Source organism: Chlorella variabilis, assembly GCF_000147415.1.
Source record: "Chlorella variabilis unplaced genomic scaffold CHLNCscaffold_12, whole genome shotgun sequence".
Taxonomy (NCBI): domain Eukaryota; kingdom Viridiplantae; phylum Chlorophyta; class Trebouxiophyceae; order Chlorellales; family Chlorellaceae; genus Chlorella; species Chlorella variabilis.
Genome location: NW_005435076.1, coordinates 28,594 through 48,042, shown reverse-complemented (window position 1 = coordinate 48,042; position 19,449 = coordinate 28,594). Strand labels below are relative to the sequence as shown.

The window sequence follows — 19,449 nt, the reverse complement described above, 5'->3', positions numbered from 1 at the left end:
TTTAGATTGTAGATAGCGGGGGGCGCCGGCAGCAGCGTGGCCTGGTTGTTTACAGACCGGGCCCCTTGAGATTGTTTACAGACCGGGCCCCTTGAGATGAAGCTGTGTTGAAGGCTGCATGGCCGGCGTGCTTTGGTTTTTTCCACCTGCCCCTGTGCATTTTGAGTCCGGGCTGCTCTGTATCCCATGGCGCAGGACTGCAAGTCCAAGACGCCGGCACCAGGAAAGCTCAAGGAATTCCAGCAGTACCTGAACAGCGAGGGTGGGGCACGCCAGGACGTGCAGCAGCTGCAGGCAGAGGTGCATGCCTTCTCCAGCAGCTTCGCCATGCCGGGGTAAGTGGATTGCCAAGTCATCAGGATGTTGTTCCCAGAAGGGACGGGCTGGCAAGCTCTTGTGGACGCCTGTGTCAATCCTGCCTTGCATAGCTGCTGAGCTCTTGTTGCCTGCAATTGTTCCCTGCAGCGGCGACTGGTGAGCTACGCGCCAACAACTTCCCCGCTCTTGTTGCCCTCAGTATCTCTTCCGACTTCTTTAGGCCCACTGAATTAATATGGGATGGTAACATATGGGCTGGCATAGCAATTGCAATGGAGTGCTGCCCGTGCAAGCGCGCATTGCGGGCGGCGAGAGCGGTACAGCGGTGCAGGAATGGCGGTGCAGGAATGGCGCTGTCGCGCCTGCACGCGCTTTGCTTGTGCTTTTCTTCTCGTTGGCCGCCGCTCAGGCGGGGCCGAGAGCTTAAAAAGAGACTAGCCACACCAAATTTCCAGGTCCAGGACATTGCTATGCGATGCGCTGGAGGAACGTAGTGCATCAGCCCGGAAACATGCGCTCAGCCGGGCGCCTGGTGCTGCACGCGGGACGAGGCGCCGCCTTTCAGGTTAGGAGTTTGCCGAGCGCTCGGGTCCATGCAGGGAGATTGGTGACCTGGAAACTGAAATCCAACTTCACGGCTCTCGGCCAATATTGTTGGTACCACACCACTTGCTGCAGGCCGCTGCTTCACGCCGGCATATTGCCACACATACTCCTTCTGCACAGCTGGGAGCGATCTCCCAGCTTGGAAAACTGCATCGGAGCATCGAATTTGAAGCTCAGCAACATTACTGCAATTACCAGGGCAGTACCCCTTTCAATGTGTTCATCGTGAGTTGACGTTGGCTCCCGCTCCTGTTTCTGCACCTGATTGTTTTCTCATTTGCTTTGCTCTTGACAGGGTGTACAGTCCAATGTTGACAAGAGTATTGAGTGACTCTGCCCTGCAGGCCGCCAACTTATTGTCCTTGAAGCGGAGTGGCCATGTACCCTCCTCTGCGCCCATCGATGCGCTGTTGCAACAGGCAAGCAGCTATGGCGACCTACCGCGAGAGCAGCGCGAGCAGTTTTGCGATCACATAAAGCAGCTGTTGACTAGCTTGCAAGCTTCTACTGGCATCGTACCTGGCACAGAAGCTACCGTCCGCAGTACCGATGTTGCCTCCTATACATTGAGTAGGCAAGTCCTAGTGGCATGGCACCACCAATCGTTGGTTTCCTATGCATGTACAACCTTGCTCCAGATTGGTCGGTCCGCATGAGCCCTGGTACTTGCGCCCCCTTTGCTGCAGAACGGCTGCCCGCTTCACTCGCCATGCAAGGAATACAGCACACGACCAGTGCAGTGCTTCTTTCGGGCAAGATGCACTGAGTGCAGCAGTTGATGGCGGGTTGCCTTGGGCGCGTCAAGAGCAAGGCGCAGCACTGCCAGCCTTACCTCAAGGGCCCGTGCCTAGCGCACAGCATGGTGCATCGCTGCCAGCCTCGACTCAGCACAGTGACCATGGACTTAAACTAGGCTTGGCCCTGCCTTGTCCGGCATCCACCGCAAAGCAGGCAGGTCCTGTAGCTGCAGCCCTGAACGCGAGACTAGAAGGCGTGGGCTATCCTAGCCAAGCCCTTGTACCAAAAGTAGCAACAAAAGTAGGCGCCGTGCCAGACATGGAGGAATGGGACCTCACTTTGGAGCAGCAGGCGCAGCAGCCATTCCATCCCCCTGATCCAACAACCTTGCTGCGGCCAGTGCCCGTAGCCTTTGACCTGGAGACCTCGGGTGAGCCTCATGGGTGGTACTGGGCAAGTGGGACGTGGGGGTGCCGTGCTGGCCGCAGCAAGCCACACATGCTTGCCCCGCCGAGATGCATGGGTACAGTGCAGAGTTCATGCCGACTGATGTGGCCACATTGCTCCTGTAGCATGTGTCCACTTGCTGTGCTTTGCCCCCATCAGGCTTGGGCAAAAAGGCCTGCATTACGGAATTTGGAGCGGTGGGCGCTGGCGGCACCGCAACGTTCCACGAGTATGTTTGCCTGCCCCCTGGTGTGGTGATGGACCCAGAGGCTACCAAAACTACGGGCCTGACAGCGGAGTTTCTGGCGGAGAATGGCAGACCCTTTGAGGAGGCCTACCCCCGCTTCGTCAGTTTCCTGCGGCAACAGGTTGAGGCAGCTGGGGCTGGAGCGTACCTTGTTCTAATTGGACACAACATCAAAGGCGAGGACGCCGCCGCTGTCTGCTGTTGCAGCTGCGTTGGGCCCCAAGTTTGGGTATGGTCATTGCTCCCATTTGGCTGTCTTGCTGCAGCATTTGATTTCCCTAAGCTGCATCGTCAAGCCAACTCCACTGGCCTACCACTACTGCGCCATGCTCGCTTCCTTGACACATCAAGTCTTGCGCGGGTAGTGTTCCCCAGCCCGGGGGAGCCAGGCCAGCCGAAGGATCGAAAGCTGGAAACCCTGTACACCTTCTTTTCTGGCGAGCGGCCAGATGTGAGCCATCGGGCGGTGGAGGATTGCAGAAGCAACCTGCTGGTGCTGCAGCACCTATTGCGCGATCTGCTCCAGCTGCCAGGTAGGTGGACGGGGTGATGAAGGGCTCTTCGCGTCCTGCGTCCAGAAGCGCGGCATCGGAGCCTCATTGCATCACTCTGCATGCTGTGTTTTTGTGACGGGCTCCATGCAGTTGGCGACATTGAGTCAGACGTGCACGCTGCTGTCTGGCAAGCAGACGCTGTGTGGTGTGGCTGGGCCGGCAGTGTTGGTGTCAAGGCCACAACGCCGGCGAAGCGGCGCAAGCCTGTGAGCCCTTTCAGCCAGGGTATCAGCAGCGTAAGCCTGGTGGACACTCTTGCAGCAGATGCGGTCGAAGCAGTGGAGGAGGTGCAGCGGGAACTCGATGTGGCAGACCCGGTGCTGGAGGCGGAGCTGGAGGTCAGCAGCGACGCCGCGGCCAGGCAAGAGCCCGCCCCGTTGCATTGCAATAGCTGTCAATAGCTGTGTCAGCGCTTCTGTTCTCGCTAATTAATCTCATCAAGTTTCTTTTCGACTAGGTTTCTTTCCGACCTGGTTTCCCGCTCCCTGTCATCTGTAGGCGGGCCCACCTTGAGACGGTGAAGCGAGGATATCTGGCTTTGCAGCAGGAACCCCGATCCACCCTTCTTACCACTCCCATCGACAAGCTGAAGCGCCATGGGGGATTCACCACCAGGCAGCGAGAGTAAGCCTGGGCAGCCCAGTGGTATGGGGGCCTGCAATTCGGGCGTCTTGTGTTTGCAGCCCTCTCAACATTGCTTTGACCTCTTTCCTGCTTCAGGCAGCTGCAGTCTGTGGGCGTCGGCACCCTTGGGCAGCTGTTGGACTGCTATCCGAGCCGCCTACTCACCTCTGAACCGGGCAGGCTTCCCGAGGAGAGTGATGAAGACCCTGTAGTCACGCTGGCTGCCCGCTGCATCAAGGGCCCGGTGAGGGTGGTGGCAAGCGTTGCCAGCCAGTTATAAATAACTTCACCCAGCAACCCCGCTGGCTCGACTCGCCTTTGTCCCTCCCTGCGCAGTATCTTAAATCGACAAGTAATGGCTCCTTCCTTAGTGCTATGTACAAGGTTGTGCATCCTGCCCAAGCGTGCTTTGATGTGCCCTGGCTACCAGAGAATGCTTATGATGGCAGAGAGTGCCTGCTAGAGGTGTTTGAGTTTAGGAGAGGGTCACCATGGGCCTTGAAGAAGAGGCAACAGGAGCTTGGGTCGGTTGGGGACGTCGTGGTCCTGTCGGGTCCTGTCAAACTCCAACCCATTGAAAAGTTTGCACGTCCAGGTCAGTTGGGGCAAGCCCAGCCAGTGATGTGATGGTAGCAATTGGTGAATCTCGTTGTGGCTCAATTGCGCCAACACTGATGGCATCCTCCCGCTTGCTGCAGACACCTGGCGCTTGGTCGGAGGCTGGAACGTTCTGAAGCTGGATGATTCACACCAGGAGTTCTGCCAGCCTCAGAGCAGCATGCGGCTGGAGGTGATGCACCCCATTAAGGGCGACATAATGTCCAAGACCATGGCCGCACTGGTTGAGAAGGCGCTAAAGTTTGCAGAGGTGAGTGTTGCTCTAATAGTATGCTCATCAGCATATTCCACATATTTTTCCAGCCAAGCCTGAGCCCTTTTTAGAGCGCAACAGCCGTGTAACCTGATGGACGACTTGCTGTGCTGTGCAGGATGCGGATGCCAAGGGTGAGCTGCAGGACCCGTTGCCCAGCTGGATGCGGGAGCAGTACCAGCTGCAGCCGCTGCTTCCCGCATTGCGAAGCGTGCACCAGCCAAAGAATGCAGTGCTGCTGGAGGAGGGGCGGCAGCGCCTGGCCTTCCAGGAACTGCTGGCGCTGCAGCTCAAGCTTTTGTTGATGCGGTCCATGGCCTGGTGAGCCAACGGCAGCAGTCGTTCGATGATGCAGGGGGCTGGGTGTCAGAGTGGGATGATCTGGCCTACTGCCCCTCTTTGCGCAGCCTGCTTCCCTTGACCTGGCATTCGTTTATCCAGCTTTCCTGGCTTGCCTGCAGGGCGGGGACGGGGGGCGGAGGAGTCGAGGTTAGTGACAGCAAGCTCTTGCAGTTGGCGCTTGAAGCGTTGCCGTTCGAGATGACCAACGGGCAGCAAGTGGCGTTGGACAACATCCTGGGGCAGATGGAGGGCTGGCCACCTATGCAGTGCCTGCTGCAGGTGGGTAGACCGGGTTAGACCCCAAGCGTGCTTGCTGTGTTGACATTTCTGCAGCAAGCTTGGTGCAACCCGGCAGGTGGTGACGGTATTAAAGTGTGGAGGGCTGACACAATTTGGGGCGGCCCTATTGCTGCTGTGGCGCAGGGCGAAGTTGGGTGCGGAAAGACAATAGTAGCATGCCTGGCGCTGCTGGCGGCTGTGGGGTCGGGCTACCAGGGAGCCATCATGGTGCGCCGATGGGGCAGGGCTCTTGTTTGCCTCGAGGATGTGTGCGAAGGCTTGCATGGAATTGAATCTTTGTCCCTAGGGCTCCTGCCATGCTCCCTTTCTTTAAGCCCACACTGCAGCTACATAACACATTCACACCCTGCGTTTGCAGGCGCCCACCGAGATCCTGGCAGAACAGCACTACCGCAATCTACAGGCCCTGGTGCAGGACATTAACAGGAAGGCGGGCAAGGATGGCATCGTGGGCTTTAGGCAGCCACGCATCACACTGGTTGGTGGGAGGCTGTAAATGCTGCTGCCCTGGGGATCTGCGTCTCTATGTCCTCCCTCCCTTCACCCCTGCGCCCTTTGCGCGACCCCTGGCCGCAGGTGACGGGGTCAGTGCGGGGCAAGCCGCGTGCTCAGGTGGACGAGGGGCTGGCCAGCGGCAACATCGACATCGCTGTGGGCACCCATGCACTTATCAGTGACAGTACACATTTCCAGCGTCTGGGGCTGGCCATCGTGGATGAGCAGCACAAGTGCGCCGTGCAGCCGCTAGCCAGGCCACCGCTCTGTTGCTGCGAGCAACCTCGATGCATGCTTATCGGTTCAGGATCCTAATCAGACTGCGGCATTTTTCTAGCAGTCATATCTTCCCATCTTGCTTGCTCCGCAGGTTTGGCGTGGAGCAACGAGGACGGCTGCTGGCTAAGGCTTCCCCCGTGCCGCACGTTCTGCACATGACCGCCACCCCCATCCCCCGCACCCAGGCGCTCATTGACCACGGAAACATGACACAAGTGCTAATTCAGCAATTGCCTGCGGGACGCACCCCTGTACTGACCCGTATGCTGCAGGATGACAGCCCGGAGCGGCAGCAGGTGAGGTGGGCAGCTTGGGATGTTGTGCTGCTGTCAGAGTTGTGCGCACCGCGCCCTCGCCCCAATCAGGTTCGCGACCCTCACCCCATGCCAACAGATGTATGAGCACATTCGGCAGGAGACGGCGCTGGGTCATTTGTGCTACATTGTCTGCCCATTTGTCGAGACCAGCGACAAGTTGGTGGGTGGATGGGTGGTTTGGCAGAGCCTTCATGCATGGATGCCTGCTCGTCACCTGCACCCTGCAGACCAGCCCTGCGCCCATCCCTGCCGCCCATCCCTGCAGGCGGAGGTGAAGGCAGCTGCGAGTGAACTGGACCGGCTGGTCGAGGAGGGCGTGTTTGCACACCAGGACTGCGGCCTGCTGCACGGCCAGATGCCGCCAGATCAGAAGGACGCGGTGCTGCAGCAGTTCAAGCAAGGTGCCATCAAGGTGCTGGTCAGGTGGGTGCCAGGGCATATGCCCGTGCTGGACGCTGTGATGCTTGCATGCAGTGCAGTGGGGTGGGCATTGGTCATTCAAGCCTCCTTGCCACGGCTGCTTTGCGCAGCACGACTGTGGTGGAGGTGGGCGTGGATGTGCCGCAGGCAACGGTTATGGTCATCGAGCATGCAGGTGGGCAGGAATGGGGTGGGAGGACAGCTTGGGCGTGACGCATTGGGTCTGCAGAGTCTGTTACCCATCCAGTCTCCATCCACCCGTCCATCACCCCGTCCATCTTCACTCACCCAACCACACCAGTGCAGAGCGTTTCGGGTTCGCCCAGCTGCATCAGCTGAGAGGGCGGGTGGGGCGCAGCTCACGCCAATCCTTTTGCTATCTAGTCTATTCTGCGGATGCCGGGATCAGCGTGCAGAAAAAAATGAAGGTGCGCATCCAGGGTTACTGCAATGGAGACATGCAGCCATTGCAGTACATGGGGGCTGTAGCACATGCAGGGAGCTAATCAATATGAAGCTGCTGTGCCATCTGCAGGTACTGGTTAACTGCAACAACGGGTTTGCAGTGGCAGAGTGCGACCTAGAGCTGCGGGGCGCGGGTGAGGTGCTAGGCAAACGGCAGAGTGGGAAGGACATCAAGACAACTCTCAAGGCAAGCAAAGATACAGCTACTAATGTGCCTCTCTGTTCACGTCATCGGTTTCCAGGTGGCCATGTCCAGTTGTCTTTGTGTTGCTGCCCTCCCCGCAGGTGGCCCAGATCCCGGCGGATCGTGAGCTGCTGGAGCAGGCCCGGCAGGCCGCCATTGATCTGCTGCAGCGGCAGCCTGACCCGCAAGAGTGGCCTGACGAGCTGCGGGCTCAGGTGATGGACGACATGCTGCAGCTGGACACCCTCACCATCCCGAATCTGTCCTAGGTGCACTTGTCAGTCTTCAGGCTTCTATATCCCAACCATTGTTGCGCATAGCGCACCTCCCGACGGCCGGTCCAAAGTGTGTTAATTGAGATCTCAACAACGACAAGCGTGAGTGTCATCGCGTAATGCAAATCGGGCAGCCGCTGCCATAATGCTCCTCACTGCGCAAGCTCGCCCAGATAGATGGTTTTGTCGGAGGAGGCGGACCCGATGATGGGCTCCTTTGGGTGGAAGACACACTCATTCACGCTGCCGCTGTGCCCCGGCAGCTTGTACATGAGCGCACGTGTGGTGGTGTTCCAGATGTACACGCACCGATCGCCGCTGCCCGCCGTCACCTGCCACGCAATGGGGGAGTGGGGGTTGCAGAGCAGGCGTGAAGGCACACAGCCTGGGGAGCTCCCCAAAGCTGTGCTGGCAAACGGCTGCTGACGCATGATCAATGTACGACATGGGTGTGTGCGCAGATGCTGACTGGCGCACCTTTTCGCCGTCCGGGCTCCAGTCGCAGCGCAGCAGGTTCTTCTCAAAGGTATGCACGTGGCCCGCAAATACCTTGGTGCACCGATTTGCAGGTGCATAAGGCCGCATGTCCCACACCCTGCAGGTAGGCATGAAAGAGGCCAGCGCAGTCTGCAGATGTCGCCGAGCCCAAGGCAAACAGGACACCACCCGGGGGGGGGGCAGCATGACACTCGAGCGGCAGCCTGCACGTAGTCAGCCGGCTCATTGCCGCCACCGCTGCTGCTCATACAGTAAGCAGACAGCGGAAAGTCTTTGCTAGCCTCACCTCAGCGTATTGTCCATGCTGTTTGTGAGCAGGTGTGTGCCGTCAGGGGACAGCCGCATGCCAGTGATGCTGTCACTGTGCCCTGCCAGACTCACGCTGACTTCTTCACGCCGAAGGTCCCACACATTCACCACATTCTCAATGCCTGCCGTATAGATCTGATCGCCCGCCTCTGAAAAGGCGACACTCAATATCTGCATGGAGAGCCGGCAACCACGGCGTCACAAAGAGCCTGGCGAAGGTTTGGCAAATCCAAGTTGAGGTACGCATGGCAGGCACTCATTCCCCCATGCAGCACTCCCCCCGCCCACCAGCTCTGCATCACTGACACTCCTACCTGGTAGCGTTCGTCAAAGGTTTTGACTGAATTGCGTGCGCGAAGGTCCCACAGCTTTGCCTGGCAGTCGTCACCGCCAGACACCACCAGCGGAGGTCCTCTCCGCGCCGGGCAGCAGCTGTTCACAATGTCCTTGTGCTCCTGCAGCCGCTTCACCTCCGTCCCCGTCTCTGCGTCCCACACCCGCACCGTCTTGTCCGGGCTACAGCTGATCAACTCCTCACCATCCGGTGTCCAGTGTACCTCCAGCACGGCATTCTTGTGGCCTGCTGGCATGGCGGGGGTGCACGTCCTGGGCAGGCATGCACAACAGAGGCGAGCCCGGGCATCAACAACTGCAACCTCCCCGCGTCATCATCGTACCTTTGAGCATCATAAAGTTCTCGCACTCGCCATAGGTGCGCCACAAGAAGATGTGCTTGTCGTGCGAGCCCGAGGCAATCACGTCACCCTCGGCATTGAACCGCATTGTGAACACCTGTGCGCCATGCACATGAAGAGGGTTCAGCGCTCAGGCAGTGGAAGCGCACAAAGTGGGCATGTCCCAGAACTTCATGAACAAGGGTTGAACGCAGTGACTGCCAGAGTTTGCTGCCCATCGCACACGAGCAACTGCCGCCGCACACCACGTACCTGGTCCCCATGCCCAGTGAGCAACATGATTGGCGCCTGGAGTGCACTGGTACGGTCTGGCCCCTGCAGTGAAGAGCGCAGGAGCCCGAGAGTGGGCCACAGGCGCTGCCGCGCAGCGGCGCCTTCCCGCCCCACTCAGCACCTCAGCTCGGACCGCAAACACCAGGCGCTGCGGCCACTCTCTCCAAAGAGCTTGCCTGCTTGATTTCAGGCCGCTTGGCTTGGACCACGACCTCCGAGCCATCTGCACGCGGCCGCTTCACCGAGACCGCTAGCGCACGCTCATCCTGCTCTGCAGGACGTTTCAGGGTTTCCATGGACTGGTGCGCAGCAGCAGGTTGATCGTCCTCGGGCACCAAGTGGGAGTGCACTGATGCCGGTGTGTGCACCGAGCGAGCAGTGTGTGTGGAACCACAGTGGATTGAAGATTTTAGGGCTTGAGCCGGTAGATCTGTCGTTCCCTTGTGCCCGACCTGCGCATCACAGCATTGCCCCGCCTCTCGCAGGCCTTCATCCCCTTCCCATTCCTTGCTGCATGCTTCTCCTCGCCTCACACACAAACTGAAACAAGATGGGTATGATGGAGACAGGTACCACCAGCCGTGCGCAGCACCTTGAGCAAGGGCAACAGCAAGCGGGTGGGACCGCACTTGTTAGCGCCGGTTGAGCAGCTCCCTGGCCTGCTGCTGCTTGGCCGCCTCCTCAGCGCTGATGTACTGCTTCAGGAGCTGCTGCTTCTTGCTCTCAAGCACCTTCTGCTCAATCTCCTTCTGGTCTGGAAGCGGCACGTAAGCCACAAACTGCGTCGCCGTTGCCGCCTCCCTTGCCCCCTGCCCACCAGCATCTGCAGCGCCGCCCTCGGGCATGCCGCCACGCACGTCTGCAAACGCCGCCTGCCGCTCTGCCTCCTTCTCCTCCCACTCGTCTATCGCCTGCCGTCGCATGGGGGCCTCTGCCTCTGCCTCCACCTTCTCCAAAATGCCGTCCTCCTCGTCGCGGAACCCATAGTAGTCGGCATCGATGGCCCGGTGCATCTCGGCTCGCGTGCGCCGCACCTGCATCATGCGGTAGAGCGAGAAAAGGCTGGGCAGGACGACAGCTGGGGTGAGCATCGCTTAGGCGAGAAGGTGGGGCAGTGCAGCGGCGGCATGTGCCCGGCCAAGCACGCGTGTGCATCGACAGCTGCTCGGCGTCATTGGTTGCAAGCACCGGGACAAGATGCAGCTGCGCTGCTGGCGCATGACTCTACCGAGCCCACAAGAGCGCACGCGCTGTGCACTGCTCGCTGCCTCGCCATTTGCAGGCTGCCACAAGCGCCTGCGCTTCTAACTTGCCTGTCGTGGCGCCTCCCTCTCAAACAGCTCCCGCACGCCCGGCAGCTGTTTGGCCGCACCAAAGTAGCGGTATCCGGCCCCGCGCCCAGCGGCTTCCACCAGCGAGCGCCCCTCGCTGTCTGTGACCTTGGGCCCGACTTTGGAGTAGTCGGGGCCACCCAGCTCCACTATCCGCCGCTCCCAGTGCCCCTTCTCCCGAATGAGCTTGTTGATCTCGTCATTCAGGTCGCGAATCCTGCAACAGCGAGGGCAGGGACGGCGTGATGCAGGTGCGGTGCAGGCGACGCAGGCGGCAAGACAGGCTGCGCCAAGCCCGCCAGCGGTGATGGTGCCAGCCTTCCCCTGCCCCACTCGCCCTACTGCCGCTGCATGGCCCTGGCCCCCACCTGTGCTCCCCAAGGCCCGCGTTCTGAATGTCCATGACCTTGCGCCCAATCTCGCGCAGGATTTGCTGCCGCCACTTGTCCGCCTCGTTCAGGTCGTGGCACTCGCTGGCCAAGTATGGTCGCTTCTCCCTGTCGCCTTTGACCTCCTGCTGCTTCCCCGCCAGCCACCTATTGAGCATCGACTGTGCCTTCTCCTCATTTCTCGCCATTTTGCCACTCGATGTAAACAGAACACAGAGGTGGATCGAAATGGCAACGATCGGCGAGTGAGGCATGCACCCCAGCCTAGTCAGCTGATTTTTTTCTCTCTTTGCTTAGACGCGAAACTTCTCCCTCTCTCTGCGCAGACGAGAGTCTGTGATTATAAGAGCAGAGCCTATACCCATTGGCATTTTTGCCACGCCCAGAAGGGGCCTTCCCTCCTTCTCGGTTGTCTCCCTCAGCTCTGGCAAGCATGAATGCACGGGCCTCCGTGCTGATGAACACACAGCTGCCTGCAGCCCAGGCCCTGTGCTGCCCTGGCGGACCATTGGCGCTGGCGGCATTGCAGCGGCGGCGGGCGGGGACTTGCCGCGCACCGGTTCGCCCGGCACAACCCACAACACTGGCGGGCATGGGTCAGGCTAGGCGGGCCGGACAGCATCGGCGGGCCGTGCATCCAAAGTGGCGGCAGGTGGCGGCAGCTGCTGGACTGCCGGCAGTGCCTGCCAGCGCGTTTTGGCCCGCCCTGGTGCACGCATGGAACAGCAACCCTACAGCAGTGATGCTTGCGGCAGGCACCTGCATCCTGGGGGTCTCGCTCTCCGTATTCTTGCTGGCAGCCATACCCACAATGCTGGTGAGTGGATGGTGGAAAAAAGAGGGAGGCGGGCTACATTCACCTCCCTACGAATCTCTAAATTACTGAAAATGTGTTGTTTTTTGGGGGGGACCAAGTGTTTCATTTGCAGCTGCCTAACATCGTCTTTGAACCCCTTGGTGTGCACCACTCACACAGTCTTGACCAAACGGGTGCCGTTCGCTACCCTGCAGGCCATGCGGCGCAGCGCTCGAGCGCTGGAGTTGCTGCTGCTCACGGTGCAGGCAGAAGTGCCTGACACAGCAGCTACGTTGCGCTTATCGGGCATGGAGCTGGCTGACTGCATACAGGAGGTGGGGGCACTCAGGTGGGTGTTCCCTTGGAAGATTCATTGCAAGGAGTCGACATGCCCCATCCACCTCCTTCCTTGTGCGAAGTTTTGCTCCGTCCTGTCCCGACTGTCCTGCGGGGGATTCGCGTTGCTGCTCGCAACTGCACCACTGCAGCACTGACCTGACCGATGGCCTGCGGGCGTCAGCACGGGCGCTTGCCAGCGCGGAGCAGGGCCTGCGACAGGGGGCTAGCATGGCGGGCAAGGCGATGACAGGATACGTGCTGCCGCAAGCCAAGGGTGGGCCGCTGTGCCAAATCTGTTGTCGAGTTGCGCCTGCCTGCAGGGTGACATGCACCATTTTGCCTGCCACAGCCTGCCTACTGTTCTTGTGCAATCTGCCCCCTCATGGAGCGGGCTTAACTTGCGTGCTGTTCTGCACTCTGCTGGCTGTAAAACTGATTCCTGGCTGTGGTGGCCCTTCCAGTTCCCGCTGACGCTGCGCCTCTGTTCTGCCGCTCGCCTGCTCCGCTCCGCTGCCGCGTTTTCTGCAGACAAGGTGGAGGCAGCGTTGCAGGAGCGGGCGCGGCTGGATTACACTGCTGCGGTGGTGCGTGACACTGTGCAGACGACCAAGACGACGGCGCAGCGCTTGAGGTTTGCTCTGGCCACCAGCGGGCTGGCGAGGGGTGTCCTGTACTCCGCTCAGTACTTCCGACGTCCCCGTCGCGGCGCCCGCTGATTCGTCATGTGTGTTGCAGTGCGCCTGGTGTCACTTGTGTTGCAGTCGCGCCTCACCATGCATGCCGTGCCTGTTCGTGCCTGTTGTGACCGCGGTTACACTCACAATCACAGTTGTTTAACTCACCAGTCACAGTTGCGAGCGTCGCCGCCGTGGCGGCGACGCTCCCAGAACCCTAGTGCCGCCGCCGTCGCGTCCTGCCCGCGGTGCGGCTCCCTGTCATGCTAAAACCAGAATTCTGGATGCCATTCGATGAGTAGTGATAAAAAGTAGTTTCTTCCCCAAAAGGGCCAAGGCCTGCGGTCTCTTCATGGCTAAGGGGGGGCCCGCGAGCCATTTCTCCGCCAAATCTTTTCACCATGTGCATCGTCTGAGTGTGCCTGACTCCAGGCTCTCATCTTGCGGAAATGGCCTCACCCTTGTCAATAGCTTCGGCCGTGGCGAGGCCGGGGGGCTTGAGCAGGGCCTGGGAAGACGTTCAGAGAGGGCGCACAGGGCAGTGGGCCACTGAGGTGCGCTGCTGCAGGGCTCAAGCGAGAAAACCGCTGCACCCGCGGCGCCCATCCCGCGCTGCTGAAACCGCCCGAATTCCCCTGCCCACAGCCCAAGGCCATCCGCCCGCGGAGAAGCTGGGCGGACCTCGAAGAGCCTGCCTCTGGAGAGCTCAACGCCGGCAGGTGAGCTTTGGTGCATGCTGCAGGGGTTCCATGCCCCCGGCCAGGTCCCCCTGCCTGTTGTCAGCGCGGCACACGCCGGGCCGAACCGCCGCCCCAGCACCCCCCACCCCCCAGCTCAAAACTGGCGCCGACCGGCCACCACAAGCGGGCGAGATCGTGGGTCGGTGTGCTCAGCCCAGTGCCCCAACCTGCCATGCCCTCTGCAGCACCACCATGGCAGCCACCGCCGCTGCCACCAACAGCAGCGGCGCCGTTCGCGATGTTGACCCAGCGGGCCTGGAGGCGGGCCTGGCAGAGCTGCGCCGCTTGTTTGCATCAGAGTGCTCCCTTAGCACCTCTGCCCCCGGGTTTGGCGTGTCGCCGCCCGTGCGCTCCGGTGCCGCCAACGGCCTGGTGCACGACTCGCTGTGGCGCCAGGAAGCGCCTCGCGCCTGCAAGGCCAGCCTACGTGCGCTGCACGAGAGGGCAGGTCCTCGCTGCCTCTCTTCCTGCGCAGGCGACTATCGCCTGCTCATGACCAGCCCCGACCAGGGCCTGCAGCTGCTGGCCGGCGCAGTGGAGGGTGAGGATGCCGACATGGAGGTTGCGCCCTCCGCTGCCTCCTCCCGCTCGATGGCCAGCAGCCGCGCATCGCCTGCGGTGCCTCTAGGGGGCTGGCAGCACGCCCACTGCCCCTCTCCAGAGCCCACCGACTTGTTCAGCTACTGAGCAACCGAGGAGGACCCACCCCACGCGCCCAGCGGCTGAGCTGCTGGGTTGCACCAGCGGAGAACGCAAACCCAACGACCGCAACCCGCCTCCCCTCACCTACGGTCTCGCCCGCAGCCCAACCTTGTGTGCTCCTGCCACCCACCAGCCATCCAGCCAGCCCCCACAGGCCGGCTGGAGGCTAATGTGTGCGCACCTTGCTTGTTTTGCGCCTCTGCCATCGGCAATTCAGTGGCACCCCCTCATGATGTTCTGCAACATATGTTTTTTGGGGCCCAAATCACCTGACCGCGTGTACACCATCAATTACCCCTCCTGCCCCCCTGCCTACTTTGTAGCTGGCGCAATGTGCCGACCGCTGCTGAACTACTTGTGAACTAGCGCATTCATTTCTTGTGCAGCTGTGTGCAGCATGGCGCACGAACCCTCCGGTTGTTTGTCCCTCCCACCTCCCCCCTTTTATCTTGAACTTGCCCAATGTTCATCATTTCAGCCCTTCTGTGTGTGTGTGGCCCCTCGCTAGCCACTGTTTTGGACACTGCTTGCGGCTCCCAATGGTTGCGCCTTCCTGGATGACCGTCAACCGATCACTTGGTGTGTAACCCATCATTTGAATATGCATGAAAAACGTTGCTCACAGATGCATCGTAGGAAGAGGCGACATTGAGGAGGCTGAGGGAGTGGGATCGCAATCAGCTGGTGGCCCCTGCCGCTGCCAGTCTAGCTAGAAAGGAGCCCCACAGGCGTGCTGCGTCGCCGTTGACCTGCGCTTGCGCCAGGGAAAAATCACGCAGCACATAGCCCACCTCCACAGCTCGCTCACGCTGGAAGCGATCCACCTCGCCGGTCATGCGCTGCACGATGGTCTGGAGGGCGGGCACAGGGCGGCGGCAAGGGGCAGCTGATGAAGGTTCAGAGAGGCCTGGCTGGTCGATGGCAGGAGTCGGCCGGCAACAACCTTAGAGCAGAGGACCAAGGTTATTGGGCTCAGGTTGCCCACCCGTCCCCCAATCCACCTCGTATTCCCCTTTTGCCGCCTCGGCCCGCTGCTGCGCGCCGCTAAGGTCTCGCTCCGCCTCCGACACCCGCTCCTCACGGATGCCTGGCGTGCCACGCAGCTTGGCCAGCCGCTGCCGCCGTCCATCCACATCAACGCGTGCCTGCTAACCGGGGAAAGGGATGTTCATTTATGAGTGGACGTGCGCACAGCAGGCTCTGCACCCATTGATTTTCACCTTCCCAGCATCAGCTGCATCAGCCAGGCAACATTGCAAACCAGCCATTGATCTGCCCCCTGCCGCCGCCCGTGTGCGCGCGTGCGCCCGCCCCCCCCCGCCCCCCCCCCCGCTCTGCGCCGCACCTGTTGGAACACTGCCAGTGCCGTGCTGCGGTCGGCGCACACCTTCTTCACCGCCTTGACGCCCCGCACAAACTCCTTGAGTGGCGCCTCAAAGCAAGAGGCCAGGCTGGTGCTGGCCTTGGCACACAGCCGTGCTACCGCATCAGCACAGTCTCCCAGCTGCCCAAAGCTGTCGGCTATCAAGCCCTGCACCAACCGAAGAAACCACCAGGCTGGGTCAAAGGAAGAGGGAGGCAGCAGCGAGCTGGGACTTGAAGCAGACCACTCCTTGCAGCTTGGCAAGCAAAGTAGAGCATTGTCGAGCGAGGTAACAAGCACCAATGGGCCAACACAACTTGTTGCTTGCCTTGCTCCGGGTCTGAGTGCATAGCGAAGCACTGCCACACCGCACTCACCGACTCCTCGTATCGCCCTAGCGCCGTCATGGCCACCCCAAACTCCCGCACCGACTCCCCCAGCTCCGCCTGGTGCCGCACCAGGCGCGACGCCTGGCGGTGCACCTCGCTCAGGTGCCGCTCAAGCTCGTGTACATACGCCCGCAGCTACACAGAAATGCAGGATACGCCAAGGCAGCCAGCGAAATGGGTGGCACGAGCGAGCGGTGGTGTGTGCGCCCAGTATCCTATCTCCAGAATGCTAGAGGTTGGGACAATGGGGTTGGATGCTAGGGACTAGCCTGCAGACCTTGCCCACCAACCTTGAGGTACTCGACATCCTCCTCCTCATCGTCCGTCCTCTTATGGTAGAGGTTGGACGCGGTGTGGCCCAGCTCGCGCAAAAAGCTCACAGCACCCGTCAGTGTTATCTTGGCTGCGCCCTGCAGGTGCACTGGCGCCAATTGGTGTAATGGGAGGTGCCCAAGCAAGGCTGCAGGACGCACAGCAGAAAACACAGTCAACCGCACTTTCAGTGCAGCTCATTCAGCAAGGGAGGTGAGGCCCCTGCTGTCAACTGCATTCGGCCCTGCCCACCTGCGTCACAGTCGAGTCGTCCACCTGGCTGCGCGACACCTCGATTGCAAACTCCGTCTCACTGGCCTCCAGGAACAGCTGAAGCTCATGGCTACCCTTGAGCGCTGGGTGCGCCGCCTGCAGGGGGATTGAACGAGGTAAGCTGACAGCGTGATGCTGCTGCTCTCGATGTTGCACAGCGCTGTCCATTCTGCCACCCATTCTTCCAATCCACCACAACCACATTCAACTACGTACCACTCTGTTGATGAAGATAGTGAGTGCTGCCCGGCGCTGCTCGATGAATTCGGTGGTCATCTTGTACTTCTCCACCACATTCTTCTCGGGCAGCGGTGGCACGATCACGCCTGAGGCGGCCGGCGCGGGTAGGGGACCAGTCAGGGATCTATCACAGCACCGGTCAGTCCAGCAGGAATCTGCTACAGATGCGGCCCAGCAACATACACCCCAGCCCACTTACCCCGGAACTCGTGACGCAGCCGCTTCTGCAGCCATGTGAAGTCGCGAAAGCGGCGGATCACCTCCGCCTGATCGCGATAGCCGGCAGCAGTGGTGCGGGTGATGACCTTGTATGATACATATGCCTGCCGGCAGGAGTTAGTAGGAGGGGGGGGCAGGGAGCATTAGCAGTCGTAGCAGTCGTAGCAGCAGGCACCAAGCTCCTATTGCCAAAACCCAATGTTTGGCAAGAGAATAGAGCCTGAAAGGCTAGAAGCACGTGGGCAGACCAGGAGGGGCAGTGCCTGCACGTAGCACTCACCGCGACCCCCTCGCCCTGCCGCACCGGGTCCATCACTCGGATGTCAAAGTCGGAGTTGGCTGGCACCTGGGGACAGGCACACGCGCACACCTTGACCTGAGATACCTTGGACAACTTCTTCTGTGGCTTTCCGCATAGAGGCAAAGCCGTAGCTGTGTGATCCTTCCGGGAACCGTTTACATTTGCAGCCGAGGGTCCTGGCCCTGAGTTGGCGGGCTTCACAAGCAGCCAAAGCTCACACACAGCTCACCCCATATGTCCCTGAGCCAGCTTGTCTGCCAGATGTGGTAGGTGGCTCCTGCACAAGGCACGGCAACTGTCGGGCAGAACAGCGGCAGAACAGTGAGGCGGCACTGCCCCGCCCGCCACTGCCGCCACTGCCGCATGCCAGGGCACGCCCCGGCTGCCTCACCACAGCGTTTAAAACAACAGAGTGGTACGGGGGAGGCTCATCAGCTTTAGCAGAGGGCTCGGCCAGCGGCGCCAGAGGCTCCTCGTCGAAGGGGGCGGGCTCATCGAGCTTCAGCGGGTCGCCGAAATCCAGGGTAGCCGTCATGGTGGTGAATCCGCAACCAGCGCTACAACCAGGCACAGCTGCCTTCACGGTTCATCTGCAGCGACAATCGTTCTGTATGCGTTCTACGGGGCTCACCTGGACAAGGCGAGAGCAAGCTGTGCTGATGAGCGCGTTTTTGTCCCTCACACGTCCCGCAGGTCCCTTCCACTCCCCAAGGCCAAGGCCAAGCACGAGCTTTCACTCTAGGAGTTACGACACATCTAAATGCAATAACTCGTGTTGACATATCAGATTGTTGATCAGCTTGTTGCCCCAGCTTGCTGACGGGCGTCAGAACGCATTTTGCAGGCCCTCCATTAGAGTCAGCTTGGACAGCGCCTGCTGCGTTGCACTGTTGATGTGCTGGCAATAGCTGGCCATCTGGTTGCTGAGCAGCATGTTGTCCAGCTGGTTAGGCTCCGCCACCGGCTTGAACATGCCCTCTGGCGGCTCCTCCGAAAGCGGCTCCTCGCCTGCGCGCAAGCACCAGGGAGGGAGCAGGACGACGCACACAGAAAACAGCCTGCTGAAAAATGCAGGAAGGCGGAAGGCAAGCTGCCTGGCGGCAGGCTTGCTACCCCGTCACGCAAGAGACTGGCAGCCTGGACGCCCCAACGGAAGCTAATAATGGCAGAACACACAAGGGCTGGCAACAGGCAGCGGGGCGGGGTGCGCACCAGCTGCACGCCGCGCCATGTTCTCCTGCCGCCGCTGCATCTTGAACTGTGCGATGGCCTGCTGCTGGCGGCGCAACTGGTTCTGGTGCATGCTCAGCTTGCCCTGCTCCACCATCAAGTCGTCCAGGCAGTCATTCAGGTACTCCAAGTTCTTCTCCAGCAGGGGTGCCACGCCCAAGTTCAACCTACGAGAAGCGAGGGCGGTGGAATGCAGTGTTTTTAGGCAAGACACAGTACATGGGGCTGGCAGCACAATTCAAAATGCATCAATGGCCATGCGGCAGCCCGGGCAGAGGCTCCAGGTCCGGTGCCCCCTGCATACCTCTCGCAATCCAGTGTGGTGGCCGCCGAGGAGGGCGCAATCTCTGCTGCCAGCGCCGCCGCCATGGTTGAGTTGTGCACAGTGATGGGGATCTCCACAAACATGTCCCGCCATGACAGCCCCTTGGCTCGGATCTTCTCTATCGTGAGCGAGCCTGCAGCACAGCACAGCAGACCGGGCACTCAGAATCAGACGTTTGTGCTTCCCTGCCCCGCTGCAGGGTTTCCAGGCGATTAGAGTCGCACTTGGTCAGCCTTACCCTCGCGATACGCCTCCACAAAGGCTTCTGAGAGGCGAATCGCCTTCAGGCCCAGCGCGCCGCCGGCCGCGGCAGTAATGTCGTACACGATGCACACACAGCGGTCCAGGCTCTCCATGTAGCTCACAAAAGTCTCAATGATCTCCACCACCTGGAACGACCCGCTGATGGTGGACTGGTACCTGGACATAGCGGGCAGGGAAGACAAGGAGTAAATTTGCAGCCAGCGGAGGGAGGTGTAAGTGGGGGATGCAGCATAGCGTGCTGCCAAAGTCTGTTGCGCCGCGGGCTGCGCCACCACTTGCACATGCCCCTGCATTGCGTGCACTGC

At 60.5% G+C, this 19,449-nt stretch overlaps 7 protein-coding genes across 7 annotated transcripts in view; 3 read left to right on the top strand and 4 right to left on the bottom strand.

Moving 5' to 3' along the window:
- CHLNCDRAFT_35692 (hypothetical protein) overlaps nucleotides 1–578 on the top strand; it is a 2,877-nt gene extending 2,299 nt beyond the window's left edge. The window contains exons 8-9 of the mRNA XM_005846958.1: nucleotides 190–335; nucleotides 466–578. Coding sequence (XP_005847020.1) covers nucleotides 190–335; nucleotides 466–552 — 233 coding nt within the window. The 3' untranslated portion in view covers nucleotides 553–578. The remainder of the gene's footprint in view (nucleotides 1–189; nucleotides 336–465) is intronic.
- Nucleotides 579–1,980: 1,402 nt separating this feature from the next.
- On the top strand, nucleotides 1,981–7,476 carry CHLNCDRAFT_134628 (hypothetical protein; the record flags this gene model as incomplete). Its single annotated transcript, XM_005846957.1, has 18 exons — nucleotides 1,981–2,092; nucleotides 2,269–2,477; nucleotides 2,799–2,889; nucleotides 3,172–3,286; nucleotides 3,631–3,778; nucleotides 3,967–4,087; nucleotides 4,233–4,402; nucleotides 4,524–4,726; nucleotides 4,867–5,026; nucleotides 5,171–5,254; nucleotides 5,406–5,495; nucleotides 5,624–5,775; nucleotides 5,913–6,117; nucleotides 6,404–6,561; nucleotides 6,669–6,733; nucleotides 6,865–6,905; nucleotides 7,094–7,162; nucleotides 7,309–7,476. 18 exons carry the CDS (start codon nucleotides 1,981–1,983, stop codon nucleotides 7,474–7,476), a joined length of 2,361 nt encoding a protein of 786 aa, XP_005847019.1.
- A 65-nt stretch (nucleotides 7,477–7,541) lies between these two features.
- Nucleotides 7,542–9,486, bottom strand: CHLNCDRAFT_35689 (hypothetical protein). The gene is made up of 7 exons (XM_005846780.1): nucleotides 9,434–9,486; nucleotides 9,237–9,299; nucleotides 8,967–9,081; nucleotides 8,604–8,869; nucleotides 8,267–8,460; nucleotides 7,960–8,077; nucleotides 7,542–7,814 (listed from the first exon to the last, which is right to left on the bottom strand). Exons 2-7 carry the CDS (start codon nucleotides 9,261–9,263, stop codon nucleotides 7,635–7,637), a joined length of 900 nt encoding a protein of 299 aa, XP_005846842.1. The 5' UTR covers nucleotides 9,264–9,299; nucleotides 9,434–9,486; the 3' UTR covers nucleotides 7,542–7,634.
- A 287-nt stretch (nucleotides 9,487–9,773) lies between these two features.
- CHLNCDRAFT_31371 (hypothetical protein) lies at nucleotides 9,774–11,184 on the bottom strand. Its single transcript, XM_005846779.1, has 3 exons — nucleotides 10,957–11,184; nucleotides 10,571–10,805; nucleotides 9,774–10,291 (listed from the first exon to the last, which is right to left on the bottom strand). The coding sequence occupies exons 1-3, from the start codon at nucleotides 11,163–11,165 to the stop codon at nucleotides 9,890–9,892; spliced, it is 846 nt and encodes a 281-aa protein (XP_005846841.1). The 5' UTR covers nucleotides 11,166–11,184; the 3' UTR covers nucleotides 9,774–9,889.
- A 535-nt stretch (nucleotides 11,185–11,719) lies between these two features.
- CHLNCDRAFT_134624 (hypothetical protein) lies at nucleotides 11,720–14,213 on the top strand (the record flags this gene model as incomplete). The annotated part of the gene is made up of 7 exons (XM_005846956.1): nucleotides 11,720–11,794; nucleotides 11,989–12,122; nucleotides 12,262–12,386; nucleotides 12,641–12,696; nucleotides 13,432–13,505; nucleotides 13,712–13,953; nucleotides 14,002–14,213. The coding sequence occupies 7 exons, from the start codon at nucleotides 11,720–11,722 to the stop codon at nucleotides 14,211–14,213; spliced, it is 918 nt and encodes a 305-aa protein (XP_005847018.1).
- A 586-nt stretch (nucleotides 14,214–14,799) lies between these two features.
- On the bottom strand, nucleotides 14,800–17,933 carry CHLNCDRAFT_59686 (hypothetical protein). The gene is made up of 11 exons (XM_005846778.1): nucleotides 17,717–17,933; nucleotides 17,555–17,602; nucleotides 17,305–17,370; nucleotides 17,005–17,128; nucleotides 16,782–16,891; nucleotides 16,545–16,661; nucleotides 16,271–16,390; nucleotides 15,969–16,115; nucleotides 15,574–15,759; nucleotides 15,230–15,373; nucleotides 14,800–15,079 (listed from the first exon to the last, which is right to left on the bottom strand). The coding sequence occupies exons 1-11, from the start codon at nucleotides 17,858–17,860 to the stop codon at nucleotides 14,906–14,908; spliced, it is 1,380 nt and encodes a 459-aa protein (XP_005846840.1). The 5' UTR covers nucleotides 17,861–17,933; the 3' UTR covers nucleotides 14,800–14,905.
- Nucleotides 17,934–18,151: 218 nt separating this feature from the next.
- CHLNCDRAFT_24150 (hypothetical protein) overlaps nucleotides 18,152–19,449 on the bottom strand; it is a gene marked incomplete at both ends in the record, with an annotated part of 1,959 nt that continues 661 nt past the window's right edge. Inside the window, 4 exons of the mRNA XM_005846777.1 lie at nucleotides 18,152–18,333; nucleotides 18,538–18,722; nucleotides 18,860–19,013; nucleotides 19,119–19,300. Coding sequence (XP_005846839.1) covers nucleotides 18,152–18,333; nucleotides 18,538–18,722; nucleotides 18,860–19,013; nucleotides 19,119–19,300 — 703 coding nt within the window. The remainder of the gene's footprint in view (nucleotides 18,334–18,537; nucleotides 18,723–18,859; nucleotides 19,014–19,118; nucleotides 19,301–19,449) is intronic.

Excerpts from the sequence above, each read along its gene's own strand:
- CHLNCDRAFT_59686 (XM_005846778.1), bottom strand. The coding sequence starts at position 17,860 with ATGACGGCTACCCTGGATTTCGGCGACCCGCTGAAGCTCGATGAGCCC. Across the intron at positions 17,603-17,716 it reads CTGTTGTTTTAAACGCTGTG|GAGCCACCTACCACATCTGG; the intron begins GTGAGGCAGCCG and ends TGCCTTGTGCAG. Across the intron at positions 15,080-15,229 it reads CGGCAAAAGGGGAATACGAG|ACCATCGTGCAGCGCATGAC; the intron begins GTGGATTGGGGG and ends CCCGCCCTCCAG.
- CHLNCDRAFT_35689 (XM_005846780.1), bottom strand. The coding sequence starts at position 9,263 with ATGTTGCTCACTGGGCATGGGGACCAG. Across the intron at positions 8,870-8,966 it reads GAACTTTATGATGCTCAAAG|GCCACAAGAATGCCGTGCTG; the intron begins GTACGATGATGA and ends CCATGCCAGCAG. Across the intron at positions 8,461-8,603 it reads CCTTTGACGAACGCTACCAG|ATATTGAGTGTCGCCTTTTC; the intron begins GTAGGAGTGTCA and ends CTCTCCATGCAG.
- CHLNCDRAFT_31371 (XM_005846779.1), bottom strand. The coding sequence starts at position 11,165 with ATGGCGAGAAATGAGGAGAAGGCACAGTCGATGCTCAATAGGTGGCTG. Across the intron at positions 10,806-10,956 it reads GCGGGCCTTGGGGAGCACAG|GATTCGCGACCTGAATGACG; the intron begins GTGGGGGCCAGG and ends TCGCTGTTGCAG. Across the intron at positions 10,292-10,570 it reads AGAGGGAGGCGCCACGACAG|GTGCGGCGCACGCGAGCCGA; the intron begins GCAAGTTAGAAG and ends CGCATGATGCAG.